Source organism: Elaeis guineensis, chromosome 8 (genome assembly GCF_000442705.2).
Source record: "Elaeis guineensis isolate ETL-2024a chromosome 8, EG11, whole genome shotgun sequence".
Taxonomy (NCBI): Eukaryota; Viridiplantae; Streptophyta; class Magnoliopsida; order Arecales; family Arecaceae; genus Elaeis; species Elaeis guineensis.
The window spans coordinates 126,458,249-126,485,607 of NC_026000.2; the positions used below are offsets into that span (position 1 = coordinate 126,458,249).

A 27,359-nucleotide genomic window follows, 5' to 3' on the forward strand; every position below is an offset into this window, starting at 1 on the left:
AGTTTAAATTTGGTTGAACTCTATCTAATCCCCTTGATGCCATCTATAAAAAGGATAGGGTTTTTAGGTGTGATGATTATAAATCAAGTCATAGAATTCATCTGTGCTGCCCCTTCTTCTTCCATCATCCACACACCCAAACTCCTTTCTGATCAGCCACACAGAGAGAGAGATCAGAGAGAGAGAGAGAGATCAAAAAAAGAGAGAAAAAGGAGGAGTTCTTCTATTGCCTCTCTGCATTCCTTTAGTGCTTCGCGATAGCAATCTATGCGTAGATCTTTAGATCTTCTTCTACGATGGTCGAAGAAGGAGATCAGATTCAAACCAACGAAGTAGAGATTTGAAAGAAAGTTAGCACTTCGATGATTTTCGATGTTTTCGATCTACTTTAGCACCATGTGGATATCCATAGAGGTCGGACATATGTCCAACTTTCAACAGAACCTGCAAACATCCTTATATCCAAATCTAAAGAAGGATTTTGCAATTCATATAGGTAATCTGATAATCAATTTTATTTTGATTTTGAAATCAAATATATGCTCCTCATGTTATTTTCATCATATGAATTAGATCTGTAGATATAAGATTATATCTATGCATGCGTAGATTAAAAGTAGTTTTAATCTATCTCTGCTATATTTTTCAAAATTATTTTGAAAATTTTACATGCATGACACCTAACGAAACCCAACAAATACCTGAATGTAGTCCATGATCCAACTAATCCAATGATTATGGAACCCAAAGCTCATAAGGACACGTTAGTGGAAATTCTAATAGATCCAGTTGTAGGCTTTCTCTATATCTAGCTTAATGGCCGTAAGACTACACCAGATCGGGGCTCTCTGCAAATCGTGCATGAATGCCTAGGCAATCAAGACATCGTGGAGATGCTGTGACCACCCACAAATGCCTCCTGCACAAGGCTGATCAGACAAGATAAAATAGGCTTCATCCTGTCCACCAAGATCTTTGTACACATCTTATAGAGGGTGTTACAAAAACTGATGGGCCTAAAGTGACCAGGTTTCGAAGTGTCCCACCTCTTCGATAGCAAGATGATAAAGGTATGCTTCCAAGAAGTCACTATCAAAGCAGTGGCGAAGAACTGTTGGATCACCTCCACCAACTCATCTTGGATGATGGCCTAGTAGCGCCGAAGAATAGAGGGAAGTCATCCGGATTGGGTGCTTTGTCCTTAGCCAAAGCTTAAAGTGCCCCCCAGATCTCATCCCTAGACACTGCGGCAGTCATGATAGTATTCTCCAAGCATAACACTTGTGGGCCAGAGGGGGGCCAAAAAAGTCCTAGTACCCCCTAGCTCTGTAATTCATCTCAATCTGAAGAAGCTAAAGATCTTCTACCTAACCTCATCCTCACTATCAATCCACTGACTCTAAGCAACCCTTAGAGATTAGATCTAGTTCCTATGCTTTCTAATGACCGTGGCTTGATGAAAGAACCTGATATTCCTGTCATCCTCTCTGATCCACTAAATCCTCGACTTCTGCCACCACAAGACCTTCAACTACAGCAATGAGTAGTGCAAGGAAAGCCTGCCCTAGAGCTCAGCAAGGTCATCAAATGACAACCCTCCCACCCTCTCTTTCCTAAGTTGCAGCTCGATGATAGAAGCCTCAACCTCATCCAATCTCTTGAAAATGTCACCCACCTCCATCTGATTCCACCTACTCAGCCTATGCCTAGTCAACTCCAACCTATGGGTGATCCAGTATATAGGACCACCCCAAACTGGGAGTCTCCAAACCTCCCAAGCAATATCCCAGGAATATGGAAAAGACAATCAAAACTTCTTGAACTGAAAGGGAAAGCAGTACAAGAGAATAGAATCTGTGACAATCAGAATCGGACCGTGGTCAGAGGCTATCCTCAGTAAGTGGCGCACCTAGTAACTCAGGAATCATTGAATCCAATTAGCCAAGGCAAAGGCCCTATCTATCCACTCCCAGACCCTAGCTCTGTCCTATCAGTTATTGCATCAGATAAATCTTGGATCAAAGAAGTCAAGGTCCACAAGCCCATTCCTTACAATAAACTCCCTGAATTTTCTAGTCTCAATATCATTTGAAAAAGGTCTACCATCTCTCTTCTTCTATGGCCTATCAATACAATTGCAGTCACCTGGAACCAGAGATGGAAGGTCTAGAACAACCAATCAAAACACCTCCTCCTACTACATCCTCTGCTCTCTATACTCAGTGCTAGCATAGACATCAGATAAGATCCAAGAAGGTACATTAATCTCAAAAATAATGGCTATAATCTATTGTCTACTATTGTGTATTACATCAATACAAGGAGTCCTAATTCTCTAAACCACTATGACCTACTAACCAAACCGCAAGAGTCTATAGCATAGAAGCCCCACAAAGAAGAAAAATATCAACAGGCTCGCTCCAAACTTTTGCCGACCAAGTGTCTCGAGCAACATGTAGAGGTCAAGACAATACTGGTGCACCAATCTCATATATGTAGAAGTGCTCAGATCCCTGAACATTCCAAAGTAGGATCCATATTAGTTGACATCAGCAGTTGGGCTTCCTAACCCCTCAGCATGGTCCAAATATTCTATCTTACTCTTTGCATGCCCTTTACAACTCACTAGGGCCTCTCTGATGCGGCCCACCGCCAACTTATGCAAAACTTCACCATCATGGACTGACCCACCCAACGTACATGCCCCACATTCGGCTGAATCACAGGATTAAATACCACCTAATGGTGGTTCACATGGAATGTGTGAGGGCAGTGCCCCCTCGGAAGAAGGGGTGTATGCCTCCCTGCTTCGGCCTAGCCGGGGCTGGAGTCGGTGCCACCGATGAAGGACTTGCCAGGCTCGCTATTGAGTTAGCTCAGGTAGCTTAAGTAGCAACTTTTTAAAAAAAATCATTTTCTCTTTCCTCTAAAATATTGCAATAGTTGGATCTACAGATTAACAACAACCACCACAAAAGAGAGTAAAGCCACGGCTTCTGTTGTGTGATGAAGAATTTCTTCAAGATGATGGGAGAAGTTTTTTTGATTTGAATGAACCTCCCGATGATGATAATTTTAAAAATTTTGAGGAGGTGTCAACTGGTTTGAGAGATAAAAATTTAATAGAAAATATATATAAGTCATCCATTGGTTAATGCTTTCTCAGCGAAGAAAAAGCTTTTATTTCTATGAAAATTATATCAAAAGAAATGATTTTGCAATTCGAAGAAGCAAGTTTGTCAACAAGAAAAGATAAAAAAAAAAAAAGAAAAACATGATTTTTTTTGCCATCGTGAAGGAAAATTAGAGCTGAAAATTATTGATTTGTCTAAGAAACGATGAAATAAAGAATCACTTAGATGTGAATGCAAAGCACATATGTGAATCACATTAAGAAAATTATTTGATATTCTTTTTGAGAGATGGCATATCACTGAGTTTGTTGCAAATCATAATCATAATTTGTTATTTTCTAAAGAAGTGCATTTTCTTTCATCTTACCCTAGTATTACTAAAGAAGATGAAGAATGCATTCTCTTGCCAAAAGAAGAGGGTTTTTCGATTAGGCAAATAATGTGTGTTATGGAGCTTGAAAAGAATATGAAACATGGGCACGTTCTATTTTTTTCAGTATATTCATAATATTTATAGCAAAATTTATTGAAAGAATGTAAAGAATGATGCTATGGATCTTCTTCAATATTACAAACATGCTAAAAAAGAAGACTCAAGATTTCAATATACTTTTACGCTTGATGATGAAAGAAAGTTAGAGCATATTTTTTGATCCCCAACTCATTATTTTAATTGGTACCAAAGGTATGGAGATGTTATTATTTTTGATACCACATATAGGATAAACTTTTATGACATGCATTTTGGTGCCTTTGTTGGTGTTGATAATCATGAGAGGATAGTATTGTTTAGTTATATACTTCTATGCAATGAAACTATAAGTGTATCTCAATGGTTAATGAAGGTAACATAGCGATTTTTTTTTCTTTTTTACTTTTTATACACTTTAGTGTTCTATTATATATATTTTATTTGTTTGAATTTAATTGGTAGAATTTTTATATTGTTGATGAAGAAGCCACCTAGGACAATACTAACTATCAAGATCCATGGATGACACAGGCAATTGCAAAAGAAATGCCATCCATAAAACACAGTTTTTGTATATGGCATATAATGGCTCAATTTAGTGGTTGATTTATTTCAATTTTTCAAAATTAGTATTCAAATTGGTGTGCTAATTTTATAAGTTATACAAGTTAGACACCCCTAAAGAATTTGAGCATCAATGGTATTTAGTGATTGCAAAACAAGCACATAAATGGTTTGTACTAAATTAAGTGCTTCAAGGTGCCAGTTTATCTTCGTGACTACTTCTTTGGTGGTATAACAACTATAGAAAGATCAAAAGCATAAATGTATTTATAAAGAGATTTGTCACTTCCCACACAAGCTTAATCCAATTTATTGAATGGATAAGTTTACTTCATTTAATGTGATAAAAATTTAAATCATAGTTAAGAATTTTTTTGCATATTGCTTGTTTAATTTTTTCTATGCCATTTTGAAACTTCTTTCTAATTTGACATGTGAAGTATAAGTTGATCTTGCCATTGAAGATGTCGATGAAGCACAATTACACAATATTATGTTAGAGAAATACAATAGATCTTTTTTGAAAACTATTTCACCCAAAGAATAGCAAGCATATGATACTTTGACACTATTTATTTTTAAAAAATTTCAAGAAGAGTTTGGAAGAGTAGTTGGGTATATGGTGCATGAAGAGAAAAATATGGAGTTTATAGTGCAGCAACATAAAAAAATTCATAGTCAAAGGCACAGAATTTCATGGGATGGTGAGATGGCTATTTGTAATTGCAACTATTTTAAATTTTGGAGATTCTTTATCGTCACATACTAAGTGTTTTCTTTCATAAAGATTGTTTTGAAGTCCCTTCCAGCTACTTGCTATCATGTTGGTGCTATAAAGAATTTCAAAATGCACAAATGATGAAATGTTAGTAGACCTTGAAGTATCGCCTGATGGTAATCCTTTGATTGATGTGGCTAGTATTGTTCGCCACCCTCTAGCATCAAAGACAAAGGGGTGACCCAAGTAAAAATGATTGAAAGGTGGAAAAAAATTAGAAAAACAAGTGAAAACTTGTAGACTTTGCAAGGGTGTTGGTCACAATATTGTTACGTGTCCAGAGAAGGAGAATATTCATAAAAATCACACTACTACAAGTGGTGCTAATAAGTAAAAAAATAAATATTTCAAATTATAATGATTTAAGTCCTATTTTTTTCTTAAAATTTTAGAGTGGAGATATGTAATGCTTTGATATTTTGTGTTCCATATCACTCATTTTAAAATTCAAAAAATATTCTTTTTTTAATCAGGATTTGTATTATGATAAATATGATGAATTATTTTTGTCGACAAAATATTCAAGAAAATATGATAAATTCCTGAAATATATAATTAAATTTGAATATATAGATAAAATTTTACCTCATGGTACCTTTTCCCCTTGGGTAGATAATATGTTTTCAAATTAAAAGAACCATAAAGAAAGGTCTTTGCATCAACTGCTAATTTCCAATTTTCCCTCTGTTTTCTAGTCCAAAATGGCTTCTAACACCAAGAGATCAAAGGAATAGTTTTGTCATAAGAAGATTATTAAATATCTTCTTGTTATTTAAATAAAGCCCACCTAGTTAGATGGGTAGTTAATGCTCCTTAACTTGTGCCCAAAGGGCACAGGTTAGGAAAACCCTTGAAATTTCTATTTAGTTGAAACAATGAAAAATGGTAATAATTTACAATTTTTGTCCAAATTCCTGTCACATTTTTATTCAAGTTTAACACCACTTAAATATCACATCTTCATAATGGGAGACAAAAGATGCTTCATGGGAAGTCATGAAACAGTATGTCTAGCCACGCATCACTTTGAGCTATTAGCTATTGCAATCATTCCATGGGAATTTTTCATTATAGGTAGTTATTATGGCGGAGAACAACTTTTTCTATTGTAATTCTACATTTTTATCTCTTAAAATTTATAAATTGGGGGGAAACGTTATGCTTTTTCTCCTCAAATTTAAACTTCCGTCTCCAAATACCAATTCAACTTGATTACCAAAAAAGAAGAGTTCAAATTATTCTTCAAAGTACCCTGCTATTTTCACTACAACCAATCTTTCTGTAACTTGGCGGGAGACCCTTTTAGCCACGCTATAGCAATATACTTCGTTGAAACAGCAAAAGGAAGGGGAGAACTACAGGCAAGGGCTAAATATTTGATGAAGATTTTTAAAAAAAAATTGGAAAACATGTCTCATAATGATCCTTCCAAGGATGGACTGGTACTCAAACCACAAGCACCACTTCTGTAATATTATTTGCAAATAATATCATTTCTTGCAGGAAAGAAAGAGGGTGCAAGCTCAGCTTGCAGCAGAGCAGGACAACCTGTCAGAGCCAAGGCCGAACACAAGTGCCAGTCTTCCAAATAGAAGCTTAAACAGGCTGCTCAGCATCAACCAGCATCTAAGCTCAAACAACAAGTCTGCAACACAAGGACCAAACTTCAAAAAAAAAAAAAGGACAAGGATATAGGTGGTGAGGATGTTGGTGAAGTACTTAGAACAGATACAGCATCAGAAATCTCCACAGCATTTTCAGGCACACGATCTCCATGATTTTTCTTAACTATCATAAGATCATATCAGCAGAGAAGAAAAAAAATAAAAATTGTCTGGAAAATACAGATGATTGTAAGAGAAAAACCCTGCATGTTATTGCAACAGGTATACGACATCAAAGTCACTACATCTTGCCCAGGCACCCAAGCCTCAGCCAGTTTCTCGAGAATTTGTGATTGCACAAGAGAATGACTAAATTGTACACCAACATATGTAACTATTGCTGTACATATTGTACTTGTTTCACCAACTCATTTCCCACAATAGAACACAGAATTTGCCATGTACCCAATGATGCTAATTATTCCCATTCAGAGGGTGAGATAGGCGCCATTTTTTATGCGTGCCTGCATTGTTATTTTGATACAATACCTGTCAACCAAAACAATATATCAGGCAAAATAATCAACATGGAATTGAACAGCAAATTTTTAGCACAGCGTTACATGGCAAGTTCATGATTCAAGACGTGGTTCTAGGGAACTTCTCTGATGAACATTGATGCTTTTATCCTTTTTGCATGCATATGTATTAGCGTCCCATTAAATAAACTTTCATTGTGAAAAAAATAACATACTTATCATCAACAATGACCGAATTACTTAAAGATCTAGCCATAATTGCGAATCAGGCCTAGCAGATTACCAAAGGCTTGTACAGACGCAATAACAAGTACTGACTGGTCTTTCCCAGTTAGAATTAACAACGAATAACAGTATCATGTTTAATGGGGCAGAGACATTTAGAAGATGGACAAAGCGAACATTCAGTTTGAGTGAAATACTCACCCACATTATGAATTGATAATCCAATCAAAGAACAAGGGCAAATTTTTTTCAGGTAGAAGAGAAACAAGGCGCTTGCTGATAATAAAGCCTGAGGATGGTTCAAGTATTTTTCCTTTACATATCATTTTCATGATGCTAGAAAGTACTCTTATCATGCATGCACACATGTTGTCATGCACAAAAGATAAGCATGAATGGCTACAGAAACATGTGGATACCTACTGATATACCCATGTATAGATTTAGATATGCATCTACCTACATAGGGCAACTTAGTTAACTTACAACTTTTTGATCATCTCCCCCTGTGCATAAGTATTCATCATTTGGAGCTACTGCAACCTGCAATTCAAAATCACATATATCATTCAAACCTAGGAGCAAGGGACCAAATAAACATTCCATTATCAATGAACGGCCAAAACATATATGATTTACTGCAATAAAGGAAGAGATTACTGACGTACAGTATTAACACATCTTGTATGGCTCATGATATGCCTGACACACGGTTGACCTAGGGCAACATTCCACATTGCCATGCTATGTACAGAAATTCATCAAGTTATAAGCATGATGGATATCAGAGAGAAAAAGAATAAAAATAAGGAAATGAGTTCACCTCCCATCACCACTCACGGTGACCAAGACAGGCTCCCTTTGAAGCCACCGAGCATCATTTACACCTTGATCACCCTCATCAACATGGCTATAGACAATCAAAAAAAAGAGAGAGAGAGAGAACAAATATGTTATTGTCTATCACTAATAGCTCTCAAAATAAAAGAAAAAAAATATACAACTCATTGCACTACATAGAACCATCCATTAAGCAGTTCTATAAATAATAAAATAAAAGAGGGAGCAAGAAAAGGGATTTACCATTAATAATCAATAAGCTAATATTATATCCACTACACGTTGGCTTTATAAATTAAATCCTATGCAGTTTTCTTGTACCAACAGCTAAATCTTCTGCAAAGGTAAGCCTCTCCAAATCCTCATTTCATGCAATTACACTTTTTGAATATTCCAATCTTTGCAAACCAAGTCATTCCCCTGTCAGACACTCCTTTAATTGTCCTTATACCATCATATCTAATGCATGCAACTCTCAAGTTTCATAAGTTTGACTCCCCATAGAAATCATATATTACCTGATTGTCATTGTGCATGCACATGTCATATTTGTCAGCAATTCCACAACAAGATGTCCAACAATACTATATTCAAGCCTATGGTGCATGGCCCCTTATTCTGTTGCTACTGAAAGTGCTGTCCATTAAAGATCACTATGTGAGAATCAAAGTTTGCTGTACCAAGCCATATCGCTCGATATTGGGCATACCATATTGTACCAGTAAGGCACCGGTACAAAAATAGGGGCTTGTACAGCATTATGCTGACACATAGTACAATACTTTTTTATCTGAAACAGCGTACCACGTCAGTAGGGGGCGTACCATACCAGTAAGCTATCGGGATGGTGGTTGATACTAGTATCACAAACCTTGAGAAACCCTATCAAACCTGATAGAGACTGCAGACTCAGATCATGGAAGTCATGTTTGTTATTTCTTCAATCTTGGGGCACCATAAGACACCAAAATACTGCATATTTTACTTGAGATAATACAATGTATTCAATGGCACATTGTTGCATAGAAATGTAAAAAGAAGCACCAGCCAACCAGACATTTTTGTGGCACAAGTATTTAAGAACTGTTTGAGTCTCAAATCATGTGCAAGGCCTAGAAACAGGAAGAACAAGGAAAGAGAGAAGGTTGTAGAGGAAGGAGAGGAGGGAGAAAGAAAAAAGGACAAAATGCACAAGTGCAATGCCCTGAATTTGTTCTCTCCCTTAAACTTAGATTGCAATGAGGATCCACATTGTAGGTGGATAATAAAAAACAAAATTCCCCTAAGTAGGAGAATCAACAACTTCTAATGAATGTTGAACATGATTCGGCAAGGAATCATGCCAAAACCCATCCAATTATAGCCGGTATATAAAAACAAAGTTGTCAAAGTCTCAAGGTCTCTCAGAGCTTAGGCAAATGATGCATCGTAAGGTGCATGCCTTCATGAAATGAGGTGTAAAAATATAAATATACATTTAGACAAAAATGCATACGTGATTCTAAATATATTTAATAATATGGTATCAATTTAAGAACACAATACCAAAGAAAAGGCATTGGAACTCAACTTTATGCACATATGAAGGACATGGTATACTCTATCCTCTTTTCTGTTTCTAATGGACAGAAACATAGCTGCAGCTGCAGCTGAGCAGCTGAAGAAGAAGAAAAGGGAGAGGAAGTGCAGCAGAACGAAGAAGAAGAAGAGGCAAAAAAGGGATTTCAGTCCCCTGTTTCACACAGCAGTAGGAATGCCCTGTCAAAACAACAAGAAGAAGAAGAGAGAAGAAAAAAGAAGCGATTCATATAGCAGCAGGGTTCCCTGTTTCACAGAGTAGCAGGGATCCCCTTGCCCAAAGAATAAAGAAGAAAGACAAAGAAAGCATCCTACATGGTTGATGGCTTTGATGCTGCCACAAAAAAGAGGGGAGAAGCTTGCCACACCAAACTTTGGAGCTCCATCGAACCCCTTGGAGCGCCACTGCACCAACCCCCCCCCCCCACCAAAAAAATCCCCTTCCTCTCTTACTGAATCAGCCACTTAATTAATATCTTCTGGCATTGTAATTATGTAGCTTTAGTCATCACTGAGATTTATTGCTACAGATCTAATCAAGAGATTGAGCTTTATTTAAGAAAAGGTTCAGGAGATTGAGCTTTGTTCAAGAACGGTGCACCTTTTCTGCACCTTAGAGTCTCAATGAGGCACATGCCTCCAAGGCTTTTTTGCACCTCTCTGAAGGAACTTCACCTCACTACAGGCAAGGTGCTTGGGGTGGGCTTCACCTGTGCCTTGCATCTAGATGCAGCTTTGACAACACTGATAAAAAGATACACCTACAGCTACAGGCTACAGCCCTCTTATACCCAAAATTATATACATAAATTGTCAACCATACATCTTTGAAGTTTTTTTGGAAGTAGCAGTCAACAGAGGATTTAAAATGCACGTATGATAATGTGATTGGACTTACAGAGCCATTTCTTCCATATCAAACTCAGGGAAGACTTAAGGGGTGCTTGGTTTGCAACCGGAATCAAAACCGGAATGGATTGGAATCGGAATGGCCAAATCTCCCAAAGCGTTTGGTTCGTGACCGGAATTAGAATCAGAATCAGAATGAAAATTTGAATCCTTGAGGGAGAGTAGGGATTGAGTTTTAGGTAGATTGGGCTACCATTCCGTCCTAGAATCGGAATCAGAACAGGGCTCCTCTCAACCAAATGTTTGGAATGGAAGTCAACCATTCTCATTAGAATTTCAGACCCCAACTCCCTCCAACCGAACACCCCCTTAGTTCTTCTTAAAGTCACTTACTGTTCAAAAGAAATTAAAAAACTATGTCATTTTCCAGAGGTCCTTCCAATGAACTAACAACCACAAAACAGGTATCATATTACATTTTTTTATGCATCATGAAAAAAGTGATGCAACAAAAGCACTTTAATGAATGAACTTATACAGTAGATAAATACTCCAACAATCCACTATGAATCAGTGGAATCACTATAGATTCACTTCAGCTTCACTGATGCCACCAGTCTTGTTTGAATAGGTAGAAGTTTAATTGTATGAATAGTAAACAACTGCAACAAGTCTTTTTTTTTTTTTTGAAACTCACCCTGGCAGTTGACCAGCATGTTCTGCAGTAGGCATTTGCTTCCCGTGGCTCAGACAATGTAGAGGCCTAAAGAAACGCATATCATTGCTTTGACAGGATGCACCTAGAGCAACCTGCCCACGGTTCATTGGCAGGAACCGTGTATCCCATACCAAGGTGTTATTTGATGTACTAGAGGCAGTAAAATAGGTACCGCAACCACTAAATGAAACACATGTAACCTGTGATAAAGAAACACAAATACACATATAAAAAAAAAAAAAAAAAAAACAGTTGATAATAAAGAGATCAAAATAAAATAAACAAAAAAACTAAAGGCAAGACCAAAAAAATCAAATAATAGATGTTCTTATGTGGTCAGGCAGAATGCAGCTGGGATTTCTCCAAAACTGCCAAATTCACACATCAGTCCCATTATTTTATTTAGCAAAAAATGTTTTCATATTCCGAACTTCCTAGGACGGCCGGGGAAAACTTGCCGCTAGTGACAGTTTCAAGAAAAATCTCAGGTGAAGAAAATATCGTAATGGACATGGCACGAAAATATGAATACAGGTGTGTGCAGTGTCGCTAAAGGATTAAAAGAGAAAACCTCCAAATGAAACACATAAATTTCTATCAGAAGCACACATAATCTTGGAGCTCATCTTACATACTACACTTGATTGAACCGTTGCAATGACAATTATTTGTGATTCTGGCCCAAGAATGTGCCCACTCACCTTTCATGAGTGATTAAAAAAAAAAAAAATCCAATCAAGGTAACAACCACTCCTATAACCGCACACCTAAAGACTAAGTTCTTAAGAACGGTAAAGCCAGTGAACCCAATAAATCAAATAGGCCGGAAACGAATAAACATATCACTAGGTTTAATTTTAAACACTAGATGCCCTAATTGTCTGCTCAAAAGAATAGAAATTAGTCTTCTTGAAATCTTAAGATCACTCCAAAATGTTTAAAACATCCCGGATGAAGGGAAAAAAGGAAGCTATAGAATAAAACCAGCTTGGTGTTCACATTATTAATTAATCTTCCTCTAAACATGAGAAGAACTGGTTGAAAAGATGCAAGAATCAGTGTTACTAGCAAACTCTATGGATCAAGGATGGCTGAACCAGCCAGTCTGGGATTGGCATGGTTCATCTTTGATTTTCGAGATGGTTCCTTTCTCAAACCCACTCTAGCTCATGATGTTCGAGTGCCACCCTCCTCACTCACAATATTCAAATGCCCCCCATCCACCCCACACGCGAACATCCCCACCACCCCCGCGACCACTTGTGATGGTCCGAGAGGCGGGTTTCCGCCCTTCTGATAAGTCCTCTCTCTCTCTCTCTCTCCAAGAATTAGGGTTAGGGTTTCTCTTGGTTGGTCCGCCTCTCACCTTCGATTGGCTGATTCAGATTTCCCTCTCTCTCTCTCCTCTTCACTCCAAGGGTTAGGTTTCCACCTTTGCTCACCCTTCTCATGCCTCCCTATCCGCGGCCTCTTCCTAAGAAGACTGCACACACGGGTGCGACACCAAGCCCTGTGCTTGCCACCGGTGCCTTCACACATCAACGCCAACACCACCTCCTCTGGATTCAAACTAGGTGAGTCTCCCCTCTCCCCCCTCATTCCCTCTCTCTCCTTCCACTTCCCCTTCTCCTTCTCCCTCCCTCTCCTTCTTCCACTCCAGCCCTCTCCCTCTCTCTCTCCATGGTTCCAGTAGCGATGGTTCGGTATGACACAGACTGATACCGCATTGTACCAGTTGCTGGTCAGCATGCCTATTGGTACCAGTTCTTCCAATCTTACTAACATATTACAATTGATTCTCTCATGTAATTTAACTCAGTGGTGCAACACATACACGAGACAACTATATGCAGTCCAAAAAAAATGCAAAAGTAAAATTTCATGATACACCTCAATCTCATAGTGGATCAAGGATAAAAGTCTATATGTTCAATTTAGTGAAAATGTGGCATCTGGATCTTGTTAAATAGAGAATAGCAAATCTCATAGACTAAATGCATAGAAACAATAGGGTAATGTAGGAAGTCATGGCTGAAAATGTCACAGTCAATCACAGGTTACCATTTATTTAGTGCATCAAAATGTATAATAGAGAAATGAAAGGAAGATGAAGGCAACAATTATGTTAATGACAAAGTATTAAAGCCAAATAATGCAGATAGTAATGTCAGTCATAACAAGAAGCATAACCTTGAAAGTTGAACTAAGAATAAGAAATATCCCATCGTAAAGCAAAGAGCAATTAAATAAGCCTCAAATTTCTCAATTCAACCATCCAGCAAGACGTGATATTTTAGACCAATAAGCAAAATAAGTTAACCTTGTTTACATGAGGGACTAAATTCCAATTATATGTTTGTTCACTGAAGAGCTCAAGGCTTGTCAAACACTGATGCTGGCAGTCAATGATACTAGATAAGCTAATGATAAAGCAAGGAATGTTAATAATATAAAAAACCAGAAATAAAGACAAATTATCATACATAGGTCATAACCATCATCCGTGAAGGGCCGGCAGGGAATTGGGATAAGAAGACAGGGATAAACAGAGTATTCAAGGATCACTGATGCATCGAAAGTGAACCTAATTAACAGCTAGATGGTTAGGAAGCAGTACAGAAGTACATAGTGAGAGGAGTTTGAGGATAGCACAAGCACAAAAATGAAGTTAAAAGATCCAGGATACAACAGAACCAGAGAATTAGGAGAATCAGAATAATCTCACAAGCAAATGACAAATATTATATCTGGTTTCCAAATCTAAGTGTAGTCTGACACTCATGCATTGGACTCAGAAATTTACATAGTTATGTCTTAGATAAGTAGAACTATGAAACTTTAAAAAGCATAACATATTTTTAATTAACGTCTAGCAAGGATTTTCTTTAGCATTTTTTTGGTTTCTAAGAGCCTCTAAGAGTTTTTGTAATTTCATACTTTAATCTGAAACACGAAATCTACTCCAATGGTTCCAAAAAAATGCAAAATTTTCTCAATTATTTTCTTGATTTGCTTTTATGTTTGACTGTTTTTTTTTATATATTTTGACTTTCTTTTTTATAGCAAAACTGCAAAGGTGAAAATTCAATATGCCGAACCAAAACCAAGATTTGGAATCTTGATCTCAGTCAATAAATCATCCCTCAATCAGCATAACTCTTGAGCTACCTCTACTATTTTCTAAACCTTCCATTTCTCGATTTTCTACACATTCAGCTCTACAACTGGGAGCTTTATCCAAAATTTTGTACCTGGACCATATATACTACGCAACAATCTGACTCGAACAAAACTCTAGAAGTTTTTAATCCAAATTTTGAGAGCCTGCAGTCACAATTGGTTACTCCAAAAGAACTTAAGTATGGTCAGAAATATAAAATCTTATTACATTCCTAGTATATTGATGATTAAAAAGGAAATTTATTAAAAAATATATATATACTAGTAAAAGTTCAGCCAAGTATTTTACAGTGAAGACAAACCACCCACCTCATGACCAGAGCCCACCGAGAGATGATTAATTGCAGCACAAGTGCGGATGTCAAATAAGCCAACAGTCCCATCCCCAGCACCTATACGTCCAGGATATGAAGTACCATCCAACTAGTTAGTTGTACAGCAGAGCTGAAAATGGTACAAATTAATGCCTACCAATTATGAAAGAACAGAACACACCTGTTATTATAGTGTTGCAAGCTGGATTTGTTTTCAATGATGTAATATACTGTAGGAAAACCTATGTCAGTAAGCTGTTGAACATGTAAGCTTTTTCGGAGTCAAATGAAAACAACATACAGAATCATTTGCAGGGAAAGATAGACAGGATTCCGGAGATTCAATATCCCATAATTGCACTACAGCTGGACCACCATATTCACAATCACTTCCACAGACGAGAAGGTTTTCACTGCCAAATTCCATAGCATCAATGGAAGGATAAACCTGGTCTCGGATCCTGCATTCAAAAAATAAAAAGACAAATTCAATGAAGCTTATAACAAGTATGTTCAGAAATTAGAATAACTACATGTATATTTGACCTGTACACAACAGAACTGCAAATCATAATATATGATTGCATGAGACAAAGGTCAGATTTTCAGTCATCAATAAATATTATAAAGCACTCACACACTCAAAAATCCACATATGCAAGCATAAGCACAGCAGGCACATGTAGACCCCCCTTAACACAAACAAGGCACAATGGACAAAATGACCGAGCACTAATAGGTATCAGATCAAGTTTCTCCTGAATTCAATTCTGTTGTGCACACAGTTATGAGCATAGCAGGCACACGCAGACCCCTAACACAAACAAGGCACTATGGACAAAATGAGTGAGCACTTATAGTTATAGGTATCAGATCAAGTATCTTCTGAATTAAATTGATGCTAATCATTCGGGGAACTTTACCCATAAAGCTTCATCTTAAGTGGGCTCTCACCAGTGGCAGAGCCACGATTTTAAGTAAAGGGGGCAAAAATTGAAGCAATGTTGAAGTGTTGAACAATTTTATCCAAAACTAAAACATTAGGACAACCATACAACCACTTGTGGTTACTCAAGATCGTTTAATAAATACAACTGAAACATGTAATGGACAATGGTCAATGAATAAAAATAAGACAACATCACAAATTAGAAAAAACAATGATTCAAATTTAAAAAAAAAAAAAAAAGAATCTAAGCATGCATCAAATAAAACTTGAATCTATACTTTTTTTTGTTCTTCTTCTTTTCCTTTTTTTGGACAAAATGATGGGCATAAACGAAAGAACAAACCCTTTGTAATCCCAAGCCACCAGTTGGGTATGTTCATTCACTTGCACAGCTCTTTCAATACTATATCCTCTAAAATACTTGTACAGAGAACAAAATAAGGATCTCAATTTTAGATTTTTTTTCTTGATTTAGTAGCTTATTTATTTTCATTGAAATTGTAATTTAACTAGAAAATCTCTATGACTTTGATGGCTTATTTAGTTCCGATACATTCTAGAAAGAAGCCAACAATTTTGGAGTTACCTGTGAATCTTTAATAGAATATTCTTTTTTCAAAAGAAATCCCAAAATACTTGGAACAGCACTGAATGGTACTTAGAAACATAAAATACGAGTGGGGGCAAGTCACTAGGATATTATCACATACCAAGGGACTGCTGGCTCTGCCATTGGCTATCACATCAATGTTACACAATTCATGGTTCAAGTCTAAAAACTTAATTTGACAAAAAAAAAAAAAAATTATGCCTCATCTGATGTATTAAACAGATTGAGTTTGCTCAAGAAATATTTTCTATGTTTAAAGTCAGAAAATGGTGTACGAAGGCAAAGTAAGCAACAGGCAGCTACCACATTTATTTCATATAGCTGCAATGTCAGTCTCTATATATGAGTTCTATAAAGAATTACAATGTAAGGTAGAATATTAAATATTTTCTACCATATACTCAGCCACTTAAGGAAATCAAATATTGTACCAGTCATTTTTGAAACAACGGTCCTCGCACCATCAACACTCATCAGCTAAAAAATAAAAATAAACCTAAAAATGTAGCTTTTATAAATAAAAAAAAAAAAAACACAACCGCTCAGCTCAACTACCAAATTTCTCTAATATAAACATGTCAAGTACTTGGAAATGGAAATTTTTACAAACATACTGGTCATGAAAATTGACCATATCACTTCCACCCCGATTCCATATATATTTGGAAGCTCTTCTGTATTGTCTTCGGCTCATAGCTAAGGAAGCCTCTGCATCGAATAACAGAAGAATAAACCCCCAAATTCTATCTAAGAAACTAAGTCTTGAAAAGTACGCATACCTAGATCGCAGCTAACCTTGTCTGATCAGAATGGGACAACTTAATGGCTCAAAATACTACACAACAATCTTTAAGATATTTTTTTAAAGAGCTCTAACCCAAACTAAAATTTATTAGGCCTGGTGTCAAAACATTATTAAGCATAATTGGGCAAAAGTGAAGGATGCCACGAAAATGAATTCTTTGATGAATGTATGTAGTTTGAGGCCTAAATTTCAAGCTCACACATTCCTAAAAAGAAGAGAAAATACAAGAAAAAGAACGGAGAAAAAGTGATGCTGCAATGCGGCTCTACAATGAATACATTTGTCACAATAAGTTATGGAGCTCACTGCATTCCCTTCAAAATTTCTCTTATTGCATGTTTGACTCTCTAAAGTTGCAAATTGCATATATGTCCTCACAAAAAATTGATCCTTACATTTATACCCCTCTTGATGTACAACAATTTCAAAAGGTTGAATTTGATAGTTTAGAAGTGAAATGCTGAAAATGTTCTCCTTTTGCATCTAGGTCCTCCAAAATGCGAAATGACTTTCAGACATTTCATCAGCAAAAATAAAAAAGTAACCCTTCTCCACCTTCTCATGTAGACATTCATTAGTCATCACAGAAATGGCGTGCCATGCTAACAAAATTAATAATCAAATAGCATGAGATTTTAAAGACAACATACGAGGTTTTAGAAAATGGACAGACATGTGATAGGTGGTCAAGATTGGCAGGGGCAATGGTGGGAAAGTTCATCCATTCATCAAGGGGCATTTAATGGGATATGATTAACATTGCAACAGATAGTTTCTCGATAGCCTTGTAGATACAACAGTAGTCAAGATTATAGAACCCATCAAATTGACAATCTAAATGCCATATGCTCCCCGAAGTCTCGATCTTAGATCCTATTTGACTTAGGCAAGGGTTTTAATCAACTGCAATCCAACACTCCTTTGACTTAGATGTCACTCCCGGTCATAAAGCCTTATACCAGCACCAGCAAGACCCATCAGTCTCGATCCAATATCAAATTGACTGCCTCAACATTAATGAGCTGCCCATCATTTTTTTATGGGAGGATCTAAAAAGATCTAATACATGTATGATTTCAGCACCATAGGAGCATTTGCCTACCACCTACAAGTGGAAAGCTTCACAAAGTACCCATGCGACTATTCCAGAGAAAGAATGGTAACACCCACTCACTACTTGTCTGGTTGGAGGCCTCCATTAGAACTCAAGCCAGACACATAAAACCGTGTGCGCTTTTTGGCTGGGAAACCACCATGTCTACTAACCATTCCATCCATAGTAGGTACTACCGCGCAATCCATCTATGCGAGTACCCCAGGTCCACACCCAAACATAGGTGGGAACGAACGTGAGGGTAGCATAAGATTAGACATCACACCTCATTAAAATGCCACAGCAATAAGACTCAGGGATGGACATCATATTGCGGGTAAGGAAGGTGGGCATAGTCTTTGATGATGTCAGGGAATTAGATCATGCAGCAAATTTCCCACTACAACGGTCTGATTGCAAGCAGCATTCAGGATCCTACCGGAGCATCAAAGTCATCTGATGGCCCAAATTGTTCTTGTATTGAGTCTGCATTTTTCTAGTATTTTATTGAAGTCTTGTTCGTTACATAACTATGAACTTGGGCCTTAAGTTACTCAGCAGTCAAGTTACTTGATGTACAAGTTAGTTGGGCCCCACATCATTTTTTAACGCATTTGGTTACTTGGTACTTGGGGTAGGCTATATACAGGATATAGTCATATAAGAGAGATAAAAGATAGACTTGAATCATGAATTATGTTGCATGAGTTTGTATTGATGAGAAAGAAGACTGTTCCTCTCTTCTCTCTACCCTTTCTCTCCCCTTATCTCTAGTGCCTTCTTTTTCTCTTCCTTCTCTCTTTTAGCTTCTTCCCCTTTCTTCATCTAGTCCTCTTAGTTTTTTCTGAAATTTGAAGCATATCCTGAAATAAATTATAGATAAACACCAACCCCTCTACATAAGAAAGTTCATTCTAACACCAACGCTATTCTCTAAACCCGATGAAGGACCTAGAATGCATCCCTCTTTCCCTTAATTCACTAAATTGTTCACTTCTGCCCTGTTTTCTGCAATAGCATAGCAAGCGTAAAAGGTCGCAAAGCCCTTCCAAACTGTTAGGTCTGCTAATGCATAAGCAGAGCACCCCAAGAGGTCCTGCATCAAAACTTGTTTAGTAGAAGAATAATTAAAAAGGAAGAGAGATGGACATCATGGGTCGTATTGTAGGCAAAACTTTTTTTTTTTTTTTTTGGTGTAACCAATAAATATGTTTAGTATTTTCTTTGAAATTGGACAAAGCTAGCCTAAATAAATTCACATTGCCAAAATCAATGAAACTGTTGAAACTGCTGAAACCGACTGAAACTGACAATGTCAGTCAGGATAAATCAGTTTGGGGCAAATCTTTAAACTTTGCCAGACCCTTTTATAGCAATCTGTACGTTTAAGTTTGTATCTTCCATCTAATTTCATTATTCTGGCAAATATGCCCAACAAACTTTTTATTTCAAAAAAAAAAAAAAAAATCCAGTGGCATTACTTTTGGGTCATATATCTACATGAAAAGATGGCCCTTTAGGTGAATTGAAGTCCAACATGCAATATAGGTAAACATGTAGAACACCACTTTGCAAGTACACAGGAACAAATGGTTATTGTCAAGGACCAAAGGCAAAATGGTAACTGTCGGTGGAGCACATTCCAGCATAGAAAAACCTTTCAGGCCATCAGGATTCTCCTAAATTTACTTGATCCTGAATTTAGAATGGCTTTATACGATCTCCAAGATTTTCATGTGAAAGTAAGACAATCAATCATGTAACATGCACAAAAATTTTTGATATGAATTACAGGTTCAACAGACTCAGTTGATTTAGACCTGAAATCAGCAGAACTTTGTACAATTCAGTTCATACAGATTCACAGATGGGGTTTTGGACTTTAGCCATTCCAGCTTGACCAAGTTTAAACTTGGATTAATGAGTTTTCATAGTCTGGTGCCTGCATCAGGTGTAACATCAACACCACAAAAAAGATTAAAAAAATGAAAGCAACTTGACATATGGTGCAGGAATTCTTAGGACTACAAGCATATATGGTCTTCATATTAGCTTGCAGAAATTGACCAACAACAAGAAACAGACTAGCAAAATCACCCAAAGAATAAGAAGGATGACATGAATAAACATTACAAAATCTCTTATGAAATTTCAGAAAATTAGTTGTTAGTTGAAACTAAAACATTTGATATGAATAAAGCACTTTTTTACATGATAACCTCTAACAATATAAAGAACTATAATTGAAATAAATGGTGTTTAATAGAACACAGATTTGATAGGGGTTAAAAAGCAAGCAGTGAGGTCATTGAGCTAGTGCATCACCACAGTTTGACAATTTCATCTATTTGAAGATTTGATGAATCTGTAAACACTACTGTGCTACCTAGGCAAATTTCAGCTAGCACCTTATGTGGAAGTACATTGAGAAATATGTAAACCAATTAACAAATAAAAAGTCACTCAGCTAAATTCCAAATCTCATAAAATAAAGAAAATAAAACGAAAGTAGGCATCAGATAATCTGCATTCTATTCAAGAAACTACTGCTTTACCTTAAATTTGAATTTAAATCAGCAGCAAGCTCACCCCTCAAAGCATTCCATAATAGAAGTTTTCCATCCCCTTTCGCTCCACTTGTGACCACTAGGCCTGAACAATTTTGAGCATATCACATAATTGATAATACCACAAGGTACAGAACTACGCAATAAACACTGCAATAAATGGAAAATATGGAGGAATAGAGACTTTATTGGCAGGCTACTGTTGATTACATCAAATAATATACAAAAGCAACCTGACCTCAATAGGACAGTTAGAATTCTAAAGCCAAAAAAAAGGCAAAACTAAATTAGAATAGACTTTATAGGCAAATTACAAACCATATGATCAAAAAAGGTTGACAGTTTCTGCATCATCTAACTAGTTGATGATCCAAACACAGCTACAAAACAGTCTGAGAAGGAGCTGGCATCTTTGCATAGAGGTCAAAGCAACAAGAAAGGTGGAGATGATTAGGGTTGTTGTTAGTATGTGCAGATCCATGCGACAAGGACTCTAGCCGGACCAAATCAGGACACCAACCAGACTGATTTTTTGCATCCAAATATGGGTCTGCTCAAGCTTACCTGGCCTGGACTTGACCTGTCACAATCACACGTTACATTGGGGTATCGGTTTGATTATTGCGAACCCAACCCAACATGGATCCGATCCAATCCAGATTTGATGGTTTACCCGGTAAATAATATATAGTTTACCATTACATCTCTCACATTTCTTACAAAACTTACTAATTATGCCTTGAGGCTAAGTCATTACTAAATAGTTTTGAGGGCACAGCAAGAATTGACCTTTCCAAATAATAGTACCCACATGAGACTCAGATCTAATCCCAATTGATAACCTGCCCAACCAGAACCCAGTCCCAGAAAGTACATGATCTATCCTGGATCCGATCCCTATCCAGCCTAATCTCAATCCTGTCCTACCTAGATCGGGACAAACCAATTATTTAATGGGTAGGCTTTGTGATAAAATGAAGGCCTGAACCCTCCAATAGGTCTGGATCCAAGTTATGAGGTTCTTGGTACAACCCAATCAGACTCAGTAGCACCCTGGGAGCTGATTTTGGAGTAAAAAGCAAGAATTGAAGTCTATCTTTAGGTGCAAAGAAAAATGTTAAACAAAATCAGTATGATATACAAAATACAATTATTTCTACTAGAACAAAATGAAGGCATCTAGAAGAAAAATGTCCAACTTTATGTTGTTGAATAAAATGTAGCGAATGGATTACAGCATCAAACATAACTCAAAGTTTTGGGTTTTAAAACATAAATCACCACCTCAAGATAGAATGGGCAGATGGTGCAAAACTAGTGTGGAATATAAATCAAGACAGGTCAGGATGTCAAACAAATTTTGTCATACACAATGATAAGAAGCTGCAAGCACAAATTAATACATGCATCAACAAGAACTGGCATCTATACGTAGACAGGGCAATAATGAATACAGAAAGCATTTGATGATTATTTATAATATATCATAATATTGTAGTATAGCTAGAATATAGCTATTGGTTCAGAAAACATCTATTTCAAACTTCATGTGATGTAAAATGGATAGATTGAGGAGCTATTTAGGAGAACAATATACAGTGAAATGAATTATGTTCTTGAAAACATTCCAAAATTTCAGTTCAACACGTGTCATCCATCCCACTATACTCAATATACAACTTACAATTTCCTTTTAAAAATTCTATACCTGCTCTGGCTCTTGACCCAATAGCTTGCTTTAAATCAAACTTCACTAATCAACATATCACTCTGAAAGACGTGTAGATTTTCATGCACTTGATAGTGATTTATGCAATGAATACACAAGGTATGCAAAGCTTAAAGAGAATTATCAGAATATTAATATGCATACTTTCATGTGCTCGTTAGAGGTACTTTAAGATTTACTTGAGGTGCAATTGAACTGAGCTGCTCAGAATTTTTATATACATACATTTACGTGCTTGTTAGAGGTACTTTAAGATTTACTAGAAGCGCAAATGAACCAAGCTGCTCATGGGCTCAGCTCATTAAGAGCTCATTTGAACTTGGCTCAGCTGGGAAACAAGCCAAGCTTAAGCACTTCTCGAAGCTCGTAAAAGAGCCAAGCCTGAGCACCTACGTTGTTCAGGTATAATGGAAAAGCTCTGAATCAGCTCAACTTAAGCCTTAGCCAAGCCTAGTTCGAACAGGTTATGCAGAAGCTTGGCTTCAGTTCGAGCTCAGCTTAAACAGCTTGTTTAGTTTCTGAACTGAGCTCAAGCAGCCTGTGTACTCCGCTCTGCTTGGCTTGTTTGCAACCCTAAGATTTTCATATGCTGTTTAAAATGGGATTGGTTAATATCAGATACTCTACATTTGCATTGCGGAAAATGATTGCATGATTTTTAGTACAATCATGCATGTAAGAGTTGTTTTGAGCATAACAAATTGAATGGTAGCCATTTTCCTTTTAGATATCAAAAATACGAAAAATGATGAGATAAGGAATTCACACCTTAAGTTTCTCCAAGCATTGTAAAATATAAGCAAAGCCATAAGGACAATGATGACTAATATTGACATCAGAAATAGATATACAGCAATTGCAATATATGTCAACTTACACGACTGCCAGCTATTGACTGTCATAGCATTAATTTTTTGCGTATGTCCAATTGAGGCTCGATCATCTCCCGTAGACCCCAAGGTAAAAAGACAAGAACCAGTAATACAGTCCCAAACCTAGTTCACAATGAAAAGGATGAATCGAGAAGATAAATTTATTCTCAACCTTATTTCTAGAGACACTTTAAATTTCTGTTCGTAGAAACTACAGTGCAAATAAAAACATATAAATTACCTTTAACCAGTTAGAACCACAGGAAACTACACTAGCACCTTTCACTGCAAATTCAACAGCCTGGATCTATCAAACAAACAAAGTTACAGAGAAAAGGTCACATCACTCTGAACACCAAAATGTGCACAAGCGTAAATTTAAAAAAAAATGAAAAATAAATCTTCTACCTCAAACTTCACAATCCAACACAGAACATGATTAAAAAAATCGAAGTTAAGGAAAAAGAAAAGATCAATCAAAACATTAACATAGAAGCTATAATGGTAAAGTGAGATCTTGTACATGGGATGGACCAGCTTTACACCTACAACCAGAGTTCAACAATTCCAATATCTCTAAGTAAATTCTACCATATATTCCATTCTGATCCTTAACAACCTAATTCATAAAAAAAGATCCAGGTATACATTTTCAATTTGCCATCCAGAACAATTTAACCCACCAAATATCTACATCTTTAATTGGAAAATTTTACATAAGTCGTAGAATTGTCCATTTTGGTTTTCTCATGGTTATTTGATGATTACACTAAAAGGTTAAATGACATCAATTGGTGGTTTTTGGTGAGGCTATTACATGTATTTCCCTTCATGCCTCTAGCTAAAACAGGAAGCTTGTTCAAACAAAGCGAAAGGTATCCTATGCAAACAAGTCTGTTCCAGACCAATATTAAAGAAACCCTACTTGTTTCATTAAAAAAGATACCTTTCCGAAGATGACCATGCTAGTCAGGAACCGATATGACCGATGTGCCCCGATTTTCTGCAACCCAGAGGAGGCTCGCCCTAACTCGATGATTACCCAAGCAATACAGCCCATACCGCTTAGTAAAGCCTTAAGCCTATCTCGACATTTGGAAGGTTGGAAACAAGCAAAGAATGGAGAAGGCATTCTCAACGTGGGAAGTGCATTAATTGGGTCCATTGCGGAGATTTTGAGCTAGAAATTCTTCTAGCTTGGAAAGCGTCATCCCTTTGCCATTTCATCAAAAATCTGAATTAAAATTAGAGTTTATTTGACAAAATTGGATGAGTGTGGCTACATAGACCATATTAGGGGCATATTAGTCTCCTCAAAGCATGCTAGTCAAGACCCTTGTTAACACTGCATAAGTGTGGCACCCACTATACCAAGCTTACCAGTCTTTTGTCAATATGGGGTTGAGTCATAATATTTCGAACAAAGGTTCGCAAATTTGGTACCGGAAACCGTGCCGATTGCCAACCAGTACGGTACCAGACCGGATCGGACCGTATCGGATATAAAAAAATCAAAAAAAAATCCCACCCAACAGCACCAAAAAAAAAAAGAAAAAAAAATCGGGCCAAACCTGCCCCGAACTATACCGAACCAGACCAAATCACTCGATATCGGGCGATTCGGGCCAATACCATACCGAATCAACCGGTTTGATCTGGTTCAGACATTTTTCGAAAATCCGGTCTGAACCGGATCGGTTCCCCGCCAGCACAGTATAGTATGGGGTGTACTGGTCGGTTCGGGCCAGTACGAAATACCATGTTTCGAATCTTGTTCCAATAAAACCAACTCAATTGAAAACAAATACTATAAAACAGAAAAGAATCTTACAATCTTCCAAACAACCAATCCTCAACAATTCAGCTCTGTTGAATTTACAATGACATGTAAAAGTGTTTACTTTTATTAGCAATATGTTAGACTAGTTTACAATATACTTCTAAAGATTATCTACGATTCTACATTAACCATTCTCTCCAAGTAGGGGAAGCATGCAAATGGTTGGATTATATGATGCATCAATTGATTCCATCTTCTACTAGAATTGTCTACTAACCCCCCCCCCATCAATTGATATGAATTTAACTTAAGGTTCAAATCTACCTATTGCTATGCAATTCCAGGTCTATACCCTTAGATTTTGCAACAAGTACAATAATTAAGAAAAAGAAGATAATGACATGAAAACATATTTTTGAAAATTACTTGGATACGAAGAGAATATGAAAAAGTCCTACCTTAACTCTTATTTTGGTAATCAGTAGAATGTATAGCCAAAAAAATAGCAAAAAACACTATCCGTGGGCTAAAAAAAATCTAATCAAGTTATATATTGGTCCACCTATTGATCATTTTGCAGATCTAAGCATTTTTTGCGCAGGCCTAGCCAACATTAGATAACAACATAAGGAATTGCCACTCTAGGCCCAAGCTGGCCAATTTAAAATGAGGGAGCCCAGGCCTGGCCCGACCCAGACATAGTGGTGGCAGACCCTGCATGCTAGGATGAGGGCAAGAGAGAAAGAGAGTGAGATAAGGAGGGAAAGGGTTTAAGGGGAGTGGCGGTGCTTCCAACCAAATGAGGATAGGGGGAGAGAGACAGAAGGTTAGAGTGAAGGTGGAGCAGCTATTTAAACTAGGATAGGAGGGAGCACAACAGAAAGAGGGAGGAGCGGAGAAAGGGATAGAGATGAGGCGGCAGCTCTAGCTAGGGGGACAAGAGAGAGGAAGGATTAGAAGAAGACAGCAATTCCAGGTCATATTAGGTAGGAGGCCTGCAAGAGAAAGGGGATGCACATGCGAGAGGAGGAGAGAGAGAGAGGAGAGAGAGAAGCATACATTGGGAATTGCTGGTGGCTGTCACCGGAGAGTGGAAAGGCATCACCTAAAGGAGGCAAAGAGGAGAGAGAACGATTAGGGATGATGGTTCCCATCTACCACTCTGTAGCTTTCCCTAGTTTTTAAAAAGAACTTTAATAAAATATAACATTAATTCTATATTATAAGTAATATATTAATATATATTATGTAGTCAGGTTGACCCAGGCTAAAATATGGCCAACACAAACCCAGCCCACTTTTGATTCAGGCTTGAAAGTTCCAACTCAACCCACCCATCAAATTGGAAAACTTTGCACAGGCCAACCAAAAATCAGGCCAGGCAGTCCACATCAATTTTGCACAAGCTTATTTTTTTATGGATGACTAACCACTTTTGTAGCAATAATAAACTATTAACTATTTCAATTTTCATGAACTTTCTGGCAAATGGTAAGTAAAATCACAAGGTCGCAGTGATGTAAGCAAGGTCCGTCATTTATCGCTATATGCGGTGCAAGAAAATACTTATAACTAATCAATGGAAATTGACCATCTACATATGTTAGAATGTAGGTCTCAAATATTTATGTGGAAAACCTATCATCTCAAGTCCACATACAAGTAGTGGAGGAAATGCCAGGAAAATGTATTGTAAGTGCATTATCTGAGCAAGAGAATTAAAAAGGAGTCACACTATGCAAGAAAGAACAAAGTCTGGGTGAGTACAAGTAATAAACCAAGTACAACAACACAATACAAATATAAAAATCCATAGTACAAATAAATTTATACATATTGATGAAGCATATGGACATGTACTGTTCCAATGCTCATACACAATCATACGCCATGACACCAACTGTAGAAATTCCTTTAGAAATTTCATAGAATTGGACAAAACAATCTTGATAATTCAAACAAATGAATATATATTTTCAACTTACAGACCTTATCAACAAATCTTGTAGGCAGTTGTTTCCTTAAATGTTCCATGCCCTTCAAATTACTAGATTGATTACCAAAAACCTCATCTAGTTCCAACTCTTCTTTAGCAATCATCAGCATATAAAGTAATTGTGAAGTAATGGACTGACTTGTTCTCCCCATATCCATCTACA

General features: G+C 37.0%; 1 protein-coding gene across 1 annotated transcript in view; it reads right to left on the minus strand.

Annotated features, from left to right (window-relative positions):
- Window positions 1–6,799: 6,799 nt before the first annotated feature.
- LOC105049689 (uncharacterized) overlaps window positions 6,800–27,359 on the minus strand; it is a 41,983-nt gene continuing 21,423 nt past the window's right edge. Inside the window, exons 10-20 of the mRNA XM_010929427.2 lie at window positions 23,662–23,727; window positions 23,426–23,543; window positions 20,808–20,904; window positions 15,097–15,256; window positions 14,977–15,025; window positions 14,791–14,873; window positions 11,281–11,501; window positions 8,140–8,226; window positions 7,985–8,060; window positions 7,803–7,859; window positions 6,800–7,101 (exon numbers count right to left, since the gene is read on the minus strand). Coding sequence (XP_010927729.1) covers window positions 7,027–7,101; window positions 7,803–7,859; window positions 7,985–8,060; window positions 8,140–8,226; window positions 11,281–11,501; window positions 14,791–14,873; window positions 14,977–15,025; window positions 15,097–15,256; window positions 20,808–20,904; window positions 23,426–23,543; window positions 23,662–23,727 — 1,089 coding nt within the window. The 3' untranslated portion in view covers window positions 6,800–7,026. The remainder of the gene's footprint in view (window positions 7,102–7,802; window positions 7,860–7,984; window positions 8,061–8,139; window positions 8,227–11,280; window positions 11,502–14,790; window positions 14,874–14,976; window positions 15,026–15,096; window positions 15,257–20,807; window positions 20,905–23,425; window positions 23,544–23,661; window positions 23,728–27,359) is intronic.